This window comes from Acartia tonsa, chromosome 15 (assembly GCF_053477335.1).
Source record: "Acartia tonsa isolate MP-2025a chromosome 15, ASM5347733v1, whole genome shotgun sequence".
Lineage (NCBI taxonomy): Eukaryota > Metazoa > Arthropoda > Copepoda > Calanoida > Acartiidae > Acartia > Acartia tonsa.
In genome coordinates this window covers 1,565,014-1,582,368 of record NC_137274.1, presented here as the reverse complement: position 1 = coordinate 1,582,368, position 17,355 = coordinate 1,565,014, and the positions used below count along the sequence as shown (strand labels likewise).

The window sequence follows — 17,355 nt, the reverse complement described above, 5'->3', positions numbered from 1 at the left end:
AGCAAACATAAAAACCTACCCCTAGACACGGCAAAAGCCCTATCTACGGATTCTACTCTTGGCCGCTCCCAGCTGAGCTGCAGCTGTTACCCAGCTGCCATAGGGATGGGCCGCCCCTATTTTTGGTAGTATTTTTGAGCTCAGCACCCCTAAAAACCTACCCCTAGACACGTCACAAGCCCTATCTACTCATTCTACTCTTGGCCGCTCTCAGCTGAGCTGCAGCCGTTACCCAGCTGCCATGTGGATTGGTCGCCACTATTTTTGTAGTAGTATTGAGCTCAGCAAACATAAAAACCTACCCCTAGACACGGCAAAAGCCCTATCTACGGATTCTACTCTTGGCCGCTCCCAGCTGAGCTGCAGCTGTTACCCAGCTGCCATAGGGATGGGCCGCCCCTATTTTTGGTAGTATTTTTGAGCTCAGCACCCCTAAAAACCTACCCCTAGACACGTCACAAGCCCTATTTACTGATTCTTCTCTGTGCCGCTCCCAGCTGAGCTGCAGCTGTTACCCAGCTGTCATAGGGATGGGCTGCTACTATTTTTGGTAGCATTTTTAAGCATTTTTAAGCAACCATAAAAACCTACCCCTAAACATGTCACAAACCCTATCTGCTCTTCATACTCCTGGCCGCTCTAAGGTGAGCTGCGGCCGTTACCCAGCTGCCATATGGATGGGCAGCTTCTATTTTTGGTAGTAGTATTAAGCTCAGCACCCATAAAAACCTACCTCTAGACACGTCACAAGCCCATAGAAACCTACCCCTAGGCAATAGACATGTCACAAGCCTTCCCATAAAAATGTCACAAGCCCTATCTACTCTTCATACTCTTGGCCGCTCTAAGGTGAGCTGCGGCCGTTACCCAGCTGCCATATGGATGGGCTGCTTCTATTTTTCGTATTAGTATTGAGCTCAGCACCCATAAAAACCTACCCCTAGACACGTCACAAGCCCTATCTACTCATTCTACTCTTGGCCGCTTAAAGGTGAGCTGCGGCCGTTACCCAGCTGCCATATGGATGGGCGGCCACTATTTTTGGCAGTATTTTTGAGCTCAGCACCCCTAAAAACCTACACCTAGACATGTCACAAGCTAAACCTACTCATTCTACTATTGGCCACTCCCAGCTGAGCTGCGGCCGTTACCCAGCTGCCATATTGATAGGCTGCTTCTATTTTTTGTAGTAAAATTGAGCTCAGCACCCATAAAAACCTACCCCTAGACTCGTTACAAGCCCTATCTACTGATTCTACTCTTGGCCGCTCCCAGCTGAGCTGCAGCTGTTACCCAGCTGCCATATGGATGGGCCGCCACTATTTTTGGTAGCATTTTTGAGCTCAGCAACCATAAAAACCTACCCCTAGACATGTCACATGCCCTATCTACTCTTCATACTCTTGGCAGCTCCCAGCCGTTTTCAGCCGGTTCTAGCCGTTTAGCAGCTGGTACTAGAAATTTTAAAAATGGTTATTGTTATCATTTAACATGAATTAAACCAAAAATATGTTTTTAAAATTAATTCCTACGTAATTAATGATGAATTTGCCCTGAAAATAGGCAAAAAACGGCTAAACGGCTGAGCCGCCAGCTGCCAGCCGTTACTTTTCCAACTTTTTGTTCGATTTAGGGAAAATAGACCTACCAAGGATTACTCATGCAAAATTTCAGATCGAAATTCGAATTATAAGTGCCAATTATACATTGATTACGAGATGGTTGCATTAACCCCCCCCCCCCCCTTATACCTGTCTGTAACAGGAATCATTATCATGACAAGTTTAAGGGAAGCTCTAGTGCCTATAGAAAATGACGTCATACTGCCCTACCATTGGTCAATTTAAATATATACTGGCCTGCCATTGGTAATTTAGTCTGTGTCTATCATTTGTATTGTATGACGTCATTTTCACAGTAGCTTTTCTTCTATTTCTAGCCCCTGTGGGGGGGCTCTAACCCTGCAGGGCAATCACCTAACCCAATATAACCTAACCTAACCTAAAATAACCTATTAAAAGCTATTTCAAAAATACGATGAATCGCCCCTTAAGGGACGTTGCCACGAAAGGGACTATTACCAAAAGCTTCAGTTTAAAGTGAATAGGACAATTCTAACATGCATAATAAAAATATCTCACCTGAGTTTCCCCAACTAGAATACACTTGGATAAAAACTCTAAAACAATATCATAAGTCTTTCACAATTACCGACCTTGAAAATTGGAAGATTTTTTCTTCAAAAATTGGAAGATTTTTTATGCAATAATTTTATTACATTAAAAAAAATAATTTTCTGCTTATTCTACAAGTTTCTCGTAATTTTGTCTTTTATAATTTAATATCCTTAAAATATAGTAACAGGATGTCTGTCTGTTTGTCTGCACCGCTGAACCGATCGGGTTCTCCTTAACAGTGTAGCTTCTCATAGGTCCCGGGAAAGTTTATAACTATTTTGGGGGAGGGTACCACCACCGTTCAAACGTTTCAACCAGTATTTTTATCTACAGAAAAGGTAATTTTGTGTATCATCATTGCATTGGGGATGAACATCAATTTATCGGCCACTGTCTTCTCCCTGGTCAACCCGCGAAAACTCGTAGCGCATCCGCTCGTTATATATCGGGAGGGTGAAGGGTTTGATTATCTGCCCGACACAGCGTCATAACTAAAAAAAAATATTACTACTACTTCTATGTCAGATGCGCGACATAAATAGTTAGAGTAAGGAAAATGCCTTGGCCCAAAACAGGCGAAACTCATAAGGACTTCAAGACAAAGCTATGGTCGCACAATCAAAGGGTTGGTTGTCTGAAGGACACTAAAATAAGATCTTGTGGTGTATCCCGTCCTCAAAGGCAATCCGATTTACCCCCCCCCCCCCCTCCATTTTTAAATTTTATTTTTAAAAAGAAATTTCTAGGACAATTTATTTGGAAGAGTGGTGGTACCCTCCCACAAAATAGTTATAAATCTTCCTAGGACCAATGAGAAGCTACACTGTAAAGGATAACAATATTGATTCCGCGGTTACGAGATCCTTTGGTACAAACAGATATACAGACAGACACACAAATTATAGACATCCTGTTACTGTTATAGATGGATGAAACCAGATAGAAAGGGGACAGTAGGCTGATTATTACACTAGTCTCCAAAGTTTTATAATACCGTTTTCTTAGTCATTGGCTTAACAACCTTGGGTTTTTTTATTGAATTTTGTTAGGTTGGTTTATTAAGTTGGTGTTCTAACGTTTCAACCAATAATTGTATGTACAATATTTTGTGTCATAAATTGACATTGGAGATGTACAATAATTTATCGGCCATTGTCTTATTCCTTTAAATCCCATAGTTTTATAGCTATTTATCGCACCGTATTACAGACAGCTTTCCGCGGATATAATGCGGATAGTATCACTAAGAACTGGTTCTAATCCAGCGGATATTAATCGGTTTCGAAAGACTTATTTAATGTTCCTCGGATAGCCTCGTCTAGACCGAGGTTGATGAAGTTGAACTGGTGAAAATAAAGCTCCGCTACTATGTGACTATTCATAATTATACAATGTTCTTGTAGATAGATAGATATATAGATACATAGATAGATAGATGGATAGATAGACAGACAGACAGAAAGTGAAAATAAAGCTCCGCTACTATGTGACTGTGCATGGTTATACAATATTCTTGTAGATAGATAGATAGATAGATAGATAGACAGACAGACAACCAGACAGACAAACAGACAGAAAAACAGATAGACAAACAAACAGATAGGCAAACAAACAGACAAACAAACAGATAGACAAACAAACAGACAAACAGACAGACAAACAAACAGACAGACAGACAAACAAACAGACAGAGTGTTAAAATAAAGCTCAGCTACTATGTGACTGTGCATGGTTATACAATGTTCTTGTTATCAATATAAATAGATAAAGAGAGACAGACAGACAGACAGAAAGACAAACAGAAAGACAAACAGACAGACAAACAGGCAGACAAACAGACAGACAGACAAAAAAAACAGACAAACAGACAGACAAATAGTTAAACTGGTGAAAATAGATAGGTAGATAGATAAACTGCGAACCAAAAAAATAGGCAAATCCGAATTTTCAAAATGGCAGCTTCATTATTCATTTGGGACGAATTTACTGTAAATATAATATGTAGATGCATCTTTTTGTTACAAGTTTCCACCGTTGATTTTTTATTAATCAGCACCAATGAAGCACAAGATCTCAAAAACAGCATTTTGGGTAAAAACTGGTGAACCAAAAAGATATGCAAATCCAAAACAAATCAATGGAAAAACGATTTTTTTTGCACTTTTCTTCTGTTTTAAAGATTGATTCTGATAAATTCACAATTTTTTAAGAGATTTATGCATTAGTTATTATAAAATGTAGTATAAGGTAGAAATTAATGATTTTTTAAAATAAGAAATATAAGAAAAAAAGAAATTCAACCCCTATCACTTTAAAGGTCAGCTGCTGACCTCTAGTTTAATGGATGTAGCCTAATATATGTTAAAGATAAAAATTACCCTGAAAAGTATACAAAAATGCTTTTTAATGTGTTAAAAAAAACATTTTAAAATCTTGATTTTGAGGATGATGTCCTTTCAGATGCTCCTATTGGTGATGATGGTGAGCTAAATGTCATGCCCATTACAACAACTTGTCTATCAACCTATGTACCATTTTTGTAGTCATAGCAATCTCCAATGGAGCCTGACGTCAAGAAATATAAACATCTTCTAAAAACTATGGTAATTACCTTATGAATTGGAGTAATTAAAATTACATTTTTTTCCTTTCTTAATACTGCTTGGCTAGAGGCTGCTATGACTACAAAAATTGGACCATAGTTTAATATATAAGTTGTCATCATGGTCATGCACTTTGATAACATTTGGCTCACCATCACTACCCATAGGAGCATCTTAAAGGCCATCATCCTCAAAATCAAGATTTTAAAATGGACTGTTTTTACACATTAAAAGTCATTTTTGTATACTTTTGGGAGTAATTATTATTTTTAATATGTATTTAGCTTCATCCATAAGACTGGAGGTCAGCAACTGTCCTCTAAAGTGATAGGGGTCGAATTTTTTTTTTTTCTAATATTTCTTATTTTTAAAAATCATTAATTTCTACCTTATATTACATTTCATAATAATTAATGCATAAATCCCTTAAAAAATTGTTAATTTATCAGAATCTATCTTTAAAACAGAAGAAAAGTGCAAAAAAATGATTTTTTCAATTGATTTGTTTTGGATTTGCATATCTTTTTGGTTCACCAGTTTTTACCCAAAATGCTGTTTTTGAGATCTTGTGCTTCATTGGTGCTAATTAATAAAAAAATAACGGTGGAAACTTGTAACCAAAAGATGCATCTACATTTTATATTTACAGTAAAATCATCCTAAATGAATATTAAAGCTGCTATTCTGCAAATTCAGATTTGCCTATCTTTTTGGTTCGCAGTTTAGATAGACAGACAGTCAGACAGACAGACAGACAGATAGTTGAACTGGTGAACTGTGACTGTTCATAATTATACAATGTTCTTGATAGAACATTTATATAGATATACATATGTATAGATAGATAGAATTAGATATAGACAGACAGACAGAAATAGAGAAATCGACAACAAAAAAATGAGAGAGATGGACAGAAAGTGATAAAAAGAGAGAGATATATAGAAAAGAGACAAACATGACGAGGAAGTTGAGATAAAGATCGACAGAAGAGAGATGGGTAGAGATAGAGAGAGAAAGAAAGAGAGAGAGAAGAGAGAAAGATCGACAGAAAAAGAGGTAGAGAAAGAGAGAAAAAGAAAGCAGAGAGAAAGAGAGAGATAGACAGAAAGGGAAAGAGAGAGAGAGAAATAAAGAAAGAAACTCTAACTTATTAAGTACCTAGCAACATTCAGGGAGGGAGGAGACATTTGGCTGTTTATTACACTAGTCCCCAAAGTTTTATATAACGTTTCCTTATTCGTTGGCTAATAACACTTTTGGATACTTTAAATTTTGATTGTTTGGTTGATTAAGTTTGATGTCCAAACGTTTTAGGGGTAATTTTGGGCATCATCATTGGGGATGTACATTAATTTATCGGCCATTTTCTTTCCCTTTTGATTCCTTTTATAGTTATTTATCGCTCCGTATTATAGACAGCTTTCCGCGGATAAAATGCGGATAGTTTTACCATGAACCGGTTCTAATCCAGCGGATATTAATCGGTTTGGAACATTGTTTTTCCTGAAATCATTCTTCTTGCTGAGCTGTCGAGATACATCCTGCTTTTTGAAACCTAAAAATAACATTAATTGTCAACAAATCACGAAATATGACAATCTAGCTCTAACTTCTATAATGTATAATAGCTTGATGTCTGTCTGTCCGTCTGCCTGTGCCTTAAGATCTCGGTAACCACTGAACCGATTGGATTCTACTCTTCAGGGAAAATATCTAATGGTCCTGTGGTGGTTTTAAGCTATTGGGGGGGTTGAGACACCCCTAACCCCCCAAAAACTAAAAATATCCCCCAAATTTATTTTTAGGCAGGTAATTAAAACTTGTTTTTATTACCTCTTGGGGCAAAGCCCCTAGAGGCTAGCCGCTAGTGTAAATAAAACATACCTATAGGTACCTATAGATATAACTTTTTATAAAAAATAATAAAAATGAAAAAATCTTCCAATACAAAATAAAAAAATCTTTGAAAAAAGGGAAAAAAATAATCCTTATATAAAAGTAACAGCATGTCTGTGAGTCTATCTGGCTTTGTGTATGTTTGTCCCTAGAAAAAAAATTATGGGCTGTTTATTATACACTAGTCCCTAAAGTTTTAATAACGTTACCTTATTCGTTGGTTTATCAACTTTGGGGACTTTAGTAAATTTTGATTGGTTGATTCATTAAGTTGAGTGTTAAAATATTTCCACCACTAATTTTAATCTAAAGAAGGGGTAATTTTTTGTATTATCAGAGGGGATGTACATCAATTAATCGGCCATTGTCTTATCCCTTTAGATCCCTGCTCTCTTCCTCTTTCTCTCTCTCTTACTCTTACTTTCTGCTATTTTACCTTCTAAATTGAAGAGGCGTTTGGCAAGACGTAGAGCCGACGGCCGGTCGATCTGTGGTACGGGAGGTGGCGGCGGAAACAACGGGTCTCCCAGCAAGATGCTATCATCTCCATCTGGCGAGCTTGGCGGTGAGATAGCGGTGTGCTGCGGTTGTTGTTGCGGCGGCGGAGAGCATGAATTGTTTGTCGGCGAAGAGTTTAAGTTGTACTGCGGCGAACAACTTTGAGAATTTTGTTTCTGCGGGGATTTTGGCGGCGGGGAAGGTGGATTTGTGGGAATTATCACAGTTGCGGGAGAGGTTGCTCCATTTTCATTGTTTATTCTACAAATTAGAACTATTAGCATAAATTGTAAAGAATTAGTTTAATTACAAAAAATCTATTCAAATTGAAAGATTAGACTTACAAAATAAATATTCTGATTTCAGTCAGGTACCTCAATGAATTGTAAAGAATTAGTTTAATTACACAAAATCTATTCAAATTGAAAGATTAGACTTACAAAATAAATATTTTGATTTCAGTCAGGTACCTCAATTACCTCTTACGGACGATGCTGCTGTCCATGACCCTTTAACGTCAGGTCAAACAACTCAGAATAACTAAGGGGAGCAAAATATCTCCTTTACTATCTAAACACCCGAGGTATTAGGTTAAGTAACACCCATCAGAAAACCAACTTGCACGACCTTTGTCTAAGAAGTCCTAACAGTGCATGGTAATGAGTTGCGCCTGTTTTGGACCAAGACATTCCCCTATTCTAACTCTTTATATATCTTTAGTTATGATGCGTTGCCGAGATACGAACCACCACCTCCCCGACGGCGAGCGGATGCGCTAAGTTTTGAGCCACGATTGCATTTTTTTAGTCATGTGCCATATGTAATAAATCATTTCTAACAACTTGTGCTAGACGTTCACTAAAGTACCCAAAGTATACTAAAGTACCCAAAGTATACTCAAGTACCCAAAGTACACTAGAGTATCCAAAGTTACTAGAGTACCCAAAGTACACTAGAGTACCCAAAGTACAATAGAGTAACCAAAGTATACTAGAGTACCCAAAGTACACTAGAGTACCCAAAGTACACTAGAGTACCCAAAGTACACTAGAGTACCCAAAGTACACTAGAGTACCCAAAGTATACTAGAGTACCCAAAGTACACTAGAGTATCCAAATTACTAACCTGATAGAATTATTATCACCATTTAGTTTTAGTTTTTCTTCAGAAGTGCTACAGCCGTTCATATCCATATCTGCTTGGAGGCTTTATTTTACTTGGACCATTCCATCAAAATTGCGCGGCATAATCAGCTCGATTTTTAATGGGAAAAAGAGGTATTCTCACTAATAAATTGCCGCTTATCTTAACCGAGAAATTCATATTTTCAAACTTAAAGTTAAATTATTGAATAGGTATTCGGTAGGTAGGTAAGTATTTATAACAGAATATTATTTTAAAATGTAAAAAAAAACAAGAATGACAACATCCATAAATGCGAAGCACTAAAACGGTAGGACAAACGGACATTAACATTTGTATAGTGTCAGAACTGAATAATCAGAATATAATTGTATAAGAGTCGAAGCAAAATTATAAGTAAAGGGGGGGGGGGGGGGGCGAAAGTGACACTTTTTGAAACCAAAACTAAAAGTCAAAGGAACTCAACTAAAAAAAGTGTTACAGGTCTGACATTTTGCATGGCAGTTGCTTTATAGGGGTACAATATGGAACTGTGAAGAAACGGCGGCGCAACCGCCGAAAACCGCCGAGAAAAGGCAACAAAAATTACGGCGGGAAACGGCGGTTTTCGGCGGTTGCGCCGCCGTTTCTTCACAGTTCCATATTGTACCCCTATAAAGCAACTGCCATGCAAAATCTCAGACCTGTAACCCTTTTTTTAGTTCAGTTTCTTTGTTGACTCTTAGTTTTGGTTTCAAAAAGTGTCACTTTCGCCCCCCCCCTTTGTTGAAAAATTGCTTGATACAGGATAATGTTTATGGGCATACTTACATTTTTAAGACTTGATTATAGAGTTGCTTTGCTTATAATATTGATATTTATTGTCCCAGGAATCATTATACCAAAAATCAAATCAATCGGATAATTAGATAACATAAAAATTTGTTATTAAAAAAGTAGAAAAATCAACATTTTGAAAATGTACGCACGGACATTCTGGTAATGATTATAGAGTTGATAGTGCTACACTTTCTAAATCGTACCTAACTACTACAGGAATCATCATGCAAAGTTTGAAATCGAAACAACTACATTTGCCTAAATAAAATCAAAAATAGACAACGCTATTTAATCATGCAAAGTTTTAAAATCAAAATTAGAGGCTGAAAGTCTATAGAGATCTAAAGGGATAAGACAATGGTCGATTAATTAATGATAATACACAAAATTACCCTTTCTGCAGATTTTGAAACGTTTAAACATTAAAGTTTAAGAACCAACCTATCAAAATTTACTATATTCCCCAAAGTTGTTCAGCCAATGAATAAGAAAAGTTATTATAAAACTTTGGGGACTAGTGTAAAAACAGCTCATTGTCCCCTCTCTCTCTCTCTCTGGTTGCTGAGAGTCCAAGTAAAATTCCTTTGACGGCAGCAGTTGTCAGTTTACATTCATCATCGTTCAGTATTTCACTTCTGGTATATTTAGTTATTGGCGGCTACGCCCACTAGAGTAACAGGATTTCTGTTTGTTTGTATGTTTGTCTGTATATTTGTCTGTGCCAAAGGATCTCGCTAACCGCTGAACCGATCGGGTTCTCCTTTACTGTTTTATAGGTCCCGGGAAGGTACCATAACCCATCCAAGAGAAATCACAAAAAATCGAAATTTTTAAAAATATTCACGCTTTTACGTAGAGGCTTGAACGCAACATAGACAATTTATTTCTCAAATTAGATTTTAAAATAAAAAACAAACATTTAAAGTGCCACTAGAGGCCTCTAGGAAGCGTAGTATTAATAACTAATATATTTTCCTGGGGGCATCTACGGACATCCGGAGTTCTTGGTGGGGCAGGGAGAAAGGTCCCTCAACCTCCCCTCCATTCAGAGAGGATTCCAATGATGATTCGCCATTTAGCTGGCACAGATTTCTTCCCAATAAACCTTATTAAAAATTTCTCTTTTAACTTTACGTAACCTTTTTTTAGTTAAATTACAGGGATCTAAAGGGACAAGACAATAGCCGATAAATTGGTGTACATTTTACAATTACATCCCTAATTATGATACTCAAAATTACCCTTTTTGCAAAACTGGTTAAATACACAATACTATTTTATACTAAATTGTTTCTATAAAAACTAAAAGTCGACTTCCCGCCCCCCACTACCCCCCTTCCTGCCCCTAGAGGCCTATAGTAAAGCTAAAAGAGAAATACGATCACCTTCACTTGTCTTCACTTGTACTCCACCCTGAAAAGAAAAACATTATCAGGGAGGGAGGGGACATTGGGCTGTTTATTACACAAGTCCCCAAAGTTTTTTAATAACGTTTTCTTATTTTTTTTATTTTTTTTTCATAAGTTGAGTGTCCTTATGCCACGTTTCATTCAACCACTAAATGTAATCTTCAATAGGGAAAATTTTGTGTATCATCATTGGGGATGTGCATCAATTTATCGGACATTGTCTTATTCATTTAGATCCCTGGAATTCATACTTCAAGGATTAGTTTTCATAAAACTTGAGCCTTTTTGAAATAAACAAGGATGACAACATCCATAAGTAGCAAAGCAACTAAGATCATGGAATGGACAAACGGTCAAAGGGAGTTATAGAGCAGATTTTCAGCTGTCATAATGAAGAAAAGAAAGAGAGAGATTAAGCAAAATTTCCAAGAAAATCACGAGACCTTTAAAAATAAGGTTTATGTTTTTAAAAACAAAACCGACTGGCCAACGGACAAAAATGTATTGACTAGGTACCTAGATGGGCAAGTGTAATAGGAATCTTCACTATAAATTTGAGCTGGGTATCATTTCTACCTTAGCGAGCAATACGGACGGACTGACAAATAAAAATAATAATAATGTTTGTTTCCCTTGTTGTCAGAAATTTGGCGAGAAAATGTCAGGTTTTGGCGGGAAAATATCAAGTTTTGACGAGAAAATATCAAGTTTTGGCGGGAAAAGTCAAGTTTTGGCGGGAAAATGGTAAAAGCTTACCTGGATTGCAGAATTTTGTGTCTCGCCACTGTTCATAACATTATTTATTCCCTAAGAAAAAAAAATAAAAATCCATTAATAAACAAGAAATTAATAATTTTTAGTAAAAAGCTACTCTTTAATTCGAATCGTCTGTCCATCTGGAGGGTTCTCAGCCATACAGAAAAATCATGCACCAATAGCATCGTGTTACTGACAATTTTCCACGAATATTTTAATAAAAATCAAGAAATTAATGCTAGTTTTGTTAACAAAACTGGTTTTAATCTTATAATTTTTCATTTTAATATCAGCAGAAAGCTGCAAATAATACGATGAGATAAATAACTATTGGTGTATATCATACGTCCTTCAGACAACCAACCCTTTGATTGCAGGACCTTTGGGTCAAAAGACATTCCCCCTTACTCTTAATTATTTATGTCGCGCACCTGACATAGCATTAGTAGAAACCATTTCTTAAAATAATTTGTGGGGGGGGGGGGAGGTTAAATCGTCAGTATAATTTACCCAAAGATACCTAGCTTTTAATTTTAAAGAAACAAGGATGACAACATTCATAAAAGCGAAGCTCCGAAATGGTAGGACAAACGAACATTTGCACTTGGTAGATTGATTGTATATTAGATAGGTACTTAAATAGGATAATTTTATCACAAAAGATTGTCTTCTGGTAATGATTACAGAGTTGCTACGCTTTCTAGAAGGTACCTAACTTTTACAGGAATCATAATACTTAGTTTGAAATCGAAAATACATTTATAGCATAGCTTAATTAATGAGCTGACCGTTAAGACTGTTAAGACGGACGTACAGGCCTTAAGTATAGAAATGCTTCGCCTTTGAAAATATTTTAACACGATATAGCAACGTTAATCTTCATAATAAAGTAACAGGATTTGTGTCTGTCTGATTGTCTGTAACGAATGATCTCGCTAATCGCTGAACCGATCGGGTTCTCCTTAACAGGGTAGCTTCTCATAGGTCCCGGGAAGGTTTATAACTATTTTGGGGGAGGGTACCACCACCCTCCCAAGAGAAATAATAAAAAAATCGATTTTTTTTTACGTAGAGAGACTTGAACGCAATATAGAAACTAGATAGGTAACGTATTATTAAAAAAAAAAACATTTTAAGTGCCACTAGAGGCCTCTAGAGACGTAGACGCTAGTTTCAATATGAATTAACAATATTTTCTTGGTTATTAATCGCATCGTATTATAGACAGCTTTCAGCAGATAATAAAAATGAAAATTATAAGATTAAAATAAGTTTTGTTAACCTTGAACGACCGAAGGATTAATTTGAAGATTTTCATTTTAATATTTGTGGAAAAGTGACTTTAATACGATGCTTCTTTAGATTTTTCAATATGACTGAAAACCGGTTCTAATCCAGTGGATATTCATCGGTTTCCAAGCCATACTGGAAATGAACTTCCATGTTATCTAAAATTGCATACCTACCTAGGTAAAGCCTTTAAATAAAAATGGTCCTTATTAAAAGGTAAAACCAGGATGACAACATCCATAAAAGCAACATTACATTAACATAGGTTTTGACAAAATTATACCTACGTAAATTTGTTGCAAATTCCTAAATACAGAATTTAGTTTAAGGTCATACAGACATTTTTAGGACTTGATCATAGAGATGCTTCGCTCAAAATATTGTACCTTATTGTAATAGGAATCAGTGATCCAAAAATCAGATCAATCGGATGATTTTGTCACATAAGAAATTGTTAAATAGGAAAAATATCAACATGTTTAAAATAGACGTAGGGACATTCTGGTAACGACTATAGAGTTGCTACGCTTTCTTAATCATACCTAACTAATACATGAATCATCATGCAAAGTTGAAATCGATAGGACAATTCTAACATGCCTAAATTAGAGAAAAAAAAGGTAACCGTAACGGACGGACGGAATTTAAAGGTATGACAATTGACTGTTTTTTTTCTAAATCATACCTACCTACCTAGTTTTTTTTCTCAGTTTTTTTTATTGGTGAATTTTTGACGTGCCAAAACTTTGTCTTTCTTATCCTTATACTTAAGTAACAGGATGTCTGTTTGTCTGTCTGTGTGTTTGTACCGAAGGAACTCGCTAACCGCTGAACCGATCGGGTTCTCCTTAAAAGGGTAGATTCTCATAGGTCCCGGGAAGGTTTATAACTATTTAGGGGGAGGGTACCACCACTCTCCCAAGAGAAATTACAAAAAATCAAAAAAAATAATTGTATAAGTAAAGTAGTGAGGTTTTTTTTGCCTGAAGCTTATGATTTCAATATCTACTGGAACCGTTAGGGTTCTCCATTTAAGGGGGAATCTTTACATTGGTTGGTTATAAGATGGTTATAAGCATCTTATTAAGTAACTTATCCCTATTGTATGAAGTAGTAAGTTTTTTTTTGTTTGAAGCTTATGATTTCAATAACTACTGAACCGTTAGGGCTCTCCGTCATAGGGAATCTTAACATTGCAATGCATTGGTTTTATGCTATCATATTATTTAGATTTATGTCTTGGGATAGATTTATTCTATTTTTCTTTCCATCGGCCACTAGTTTATTTCTTAAAGCATAACTTTTCTATAATTAGGGGCGGTCCGTCCGTCCTTACGTCCTTGACAGATAGCTTAGTCACGTTAGAATTGTCCTATCGATTTCAAATTTTGCATGGTGTAATAGTTAGGTACAATTTAGAAAGCGTAGCAACTCTAAAATCGTTACCAAAATATCCGTACGCAAATTTTTTAACAAATTTACTTACAATTTTGCTTCGACTCTTATACATTTATATTCTGATTATTCAGTTCTGACACTCTACAAGTACTGTTAATGCCCTTTTGTCCTACAGTTTCAGAGCTTCGCTTTTATGGATGTTGTTTAAGTAACTTACCATATATAAAGTCGAAATTATCTTTTTCTGTAGCACTTTTTTTTTGGATGTCTAATGAGATTTCTTAAATTATAACATTTTAATCTGAAAAAAATAATCTGTAGTAAGGTACCTAGTTGGTTTATTTAGTTGTGTGTCCAAACGTTTCAACCACTAATTGTAATCTACAGAAGGGGTAATTTTGTTTATCATCATCGGGGTTGTATTTATCAATTTATCGGCCATTGTCTTATCCACTAAGGAATGGAGGGAGTATTTGCCTGTAAATTATACTGGTACCCAAAGTTTTTTAAAAACATGTCCTCCCCTTCTATATTGATTTGTGCAACCAGAAGTAAACAAATCTTTAGTCTACAGACGGGGTAATTTTGATTATTGTAATGGGGGATGTACAACAATTTATCATCCATTGTCTTATCCCTAAAGGTCTAAATTGCATCAGCTGCGATCGTGTAAACAATTTATAATAAAGTTTTTTTCATCAACCAAGAGAATGTTTTCTGCTAGTTTTTATCTTTGATTAGATCCCAAGCCACTATCATTATCAATTTTTTTTCGACAACCAGCCCTGTGATTGCACGACCTTTATCTTGAAGTTCCAACTGTTTGCCTTCCATTTTGGCCTAGGCATTCCCCCTAACTCTTACCCTTATTTTCGCGCATCTGACATAGCAGTAGTAGGTCCAAAATATAACGAATTATATCGGTTTTCTGTTGGCTGTTACTTAACCATTAGAGTAAAACACTAGAGGGAGAAAGGGTTAAATAAATGTATCTCCCCATCGCAACCATCTTGTGCAACCTTTCTATTGGGCCATTGAAAATCAACCAATGGTGTCGCTTATATTAACACAGCCAAGTAGCATAAAATAATTTAGAAGCAGACCGAGGTCTTTGAACAAGGAAGGGAGGTAGTTATCTGTATATACATCTATACTGTAGATCTGTAACTTAACTGCTGAGATGTCAGATGGGTGGAATTAAAAATTCAACACGTAGCACATCCGCTCGTAGTAAGGGAGGTGATAGGTTCGAATCTCGGTTTACCACCGCGTAATAACTAAAAATATTGAAAATGGTTCCTACTGCTGCTATGTTAGATGCGTGACGTTGATAGCTTAAGGGATGGGTGGGGGGGGGGGGGGAATGCCCTGGCCGAAAACATCTCATTCCGGACTTCTAATTTAAGAGACAATTATCGTGCAATAAAAAAATTTAATCAAAATTCAGTTAAAGTCCCAAAAGTTGATAAGCCAATTAATAAGAAAACGTTATTATAAAACTTTAGGAACTAGTGTAATATACAGTCCAATGTCTCCTTCCTCCCTAATTACAATATTAATATCTCGGAAACATAGCGCAACAAGGATGACAACATCAATAAAAACTTAGATTATTGGTTGAAAAATTAGGTTACCCTCCAAACTTTAAGTAACGAAGAAATGTGGTAGATGTTAAAAAAGTACCCAAAGTATACTAAAGTACCCAAAATAAGTTATTAAAGTTCCCAAAGTACACTTAAGTAAGTACCAAAAATACCATCCAAGCAAGATTAAAGTACCCAAAGAACACTAAATCAAGTACCCATAAAACAACAGATTTATATCATAAAAACAATTATAGAATGGACGTACAGACGGACTTTCGCGTATTGATGTCTGTCCGTCCGTCCGTATGTAGCTTTAAGACCTCTGTAACCACTGAACCGATTGGGCTCTACTCTTCAGGGGATGTAGATATGTACTGGTCCTACAATGTTTTTAAGGTTAAAACATCCCCCCCCCCATTTAATAAATATTACATATCTGTTACAGAAATCACCCATGCACAAAGCTTAACAATGCTTTATTAAATTACGGAAAGTGAGGAGACCCTTAAACACAGGGATCTAAAGGGATAAGACAATGGCCAACAAATTGATGTACGTTCCTAATTATCATACACAAATTACACCTTCTGTAGATTACAATCAGAGGTTGAAACTTTTAAACACTCAATTGGAGCTAAATGAACCAACAATCAAAATTTAATAAGAAAAGTCCCTAAAGTTGTTAAGCAAACAAATAAGAAAACGTTATTATAAAACTTTAGGGACTAGTGTAATAAACATCCCATTGTCCCCTCTCTCTCTCTCTCTTAGAAAAAGAAAGACAGACATCCTTTTACTTTTTTATAAGAATTACTCGTACCAGTAAAAACAGAGAGAGAGGGGACAATGGGCTGTTTATATTACACTAGTCCCCAAAGTTTTATAACAACGTTTTCCTATTCGTTGGCTCAACAACTTTGGGGATTTTAATGAATTTTTGGGGTTGATTCATGTCCCCTCTCTTCTTTGATAAAAAACGCATTTTTGGGTTGTCTTAAAAATACGCCGGTTATTTTTAATGTGTGAAAAAAAATGTCATACACAATTTTTTCTACATTTTATTCAATATATAAATGCGGCAAAAAAATCTATGAACTAAAAAAATCCGGGAACGTAGAAACACGAAAATCTGGGAAAATAATTTTCGAATTGTTTTTCTATTTTCCAACCAAAATAAAAATATTCTCTTTTCTTCTCTCTTTCTCCTTCTTAGACAAAAAATTTTCATAGATCAGAATTATTTTTATAAACTTTGGGGACTTTTATTAAATTTTGGTTAGTTTGTCCAATAATTTGAGTGTACAAACGTTTCAACCTTTAGTTTTAATCTACAAAAGGAAATATTTTGTGTATTTTCATTAAGGATCACAGATCAATTAATCATCCATTGTCTTATCCCTAATTAATCATGTATAGCATCGTATTACAGACAATTTTCCCCAAATATTTAAGTAAAAATCATAAAAATAATACCAGTTTTGATAGCACAAGCATTTGGCCCTCAGGGCTAAAATAATAGTCTCAATCTGAAGAGGTATTTTGTGTATCATCATTGGGAATGTACGTACAATTTATCGGCCATTGTCTTATCCCTTTAGATCCCTGGATTACTTTGATAAAATTTCCGATATTTATTTATACTTGGTCTTTGCAAGTAAATATTAGGGAGGGAAATAGCGAAGCCGCGGCATTTCATGCGCACTCAGCTTTTTTTAATTCTCACGAAACCTCGCATTATGTCGGAGGAGACATTATTGGGTTTTTAATAACCAGGAATCT

At 35.9% G+C, this 17,355-nt stretch overlaps 1 protein-coding gene across 3 annotated transcripts in view; it reads right to left on the bottom strand.

The window, feature by feature from the left end:
- The window catches only part of LOC145306759 (PH and SEC7 domain-containing protein-like), a 28,869-nt gene extending 14,568 nt beyond the window's left edge, over positions 1 to 14,301 (bottom strand). For all 3 annotated transcript variants that reach the window (XR_013875197.1, XR_013875198.1, XM_080149053.1), the window contains exons 1-10: positions 14,208 to 14,301; positions 11,303 to 11,353; positions 10,523 to 10,550; positions 10,117 to 10,242; positions 9,722 to 9,776; positions 8,301 to 8,372; positions 7,113 to 7,435; positions 6,286 to 6,335; positions 3,483 to 3,553; positions 2,142 to 2,181 (exon numbers count right to left, since the gene is read on the bottom strand). Coding sequence is in view for 1 of the 3 variants with exons in the window: in XM_080149053.1 (XP_080005179.1) it covers positions 2,142 to 2,181; positions 3,483 to 3,553; positions 6,286 to 6,335; positions 7,113 to 7,435; positions 8,301 to 8,372; positions 9,722 to 9,776; positions 10,117 to 10,242; positions 10,523 to 10,550; positions 11,303 to 11,353; positions 14,208 to 14,210 (819 nt within the window). In the remaining 2 variants the exon portion in view is untranslated. The remainder of the gene's footprint in view (positions 1 to 2,141; positions 2,182 to 3,482; positions 3,554 to 6,285; positions 6,336 to 7,112; positions 7,436 to 8,300; positions 8,373 to 9,721; positions 9,777 to 10,116; positions 10,243 to 10,522; positions 10,551 to 11,302; positions 11,354 to 14,207) is intronic.
- Positions 14,302 to 17,355: the final 3,054 nt, after the last annotated feature.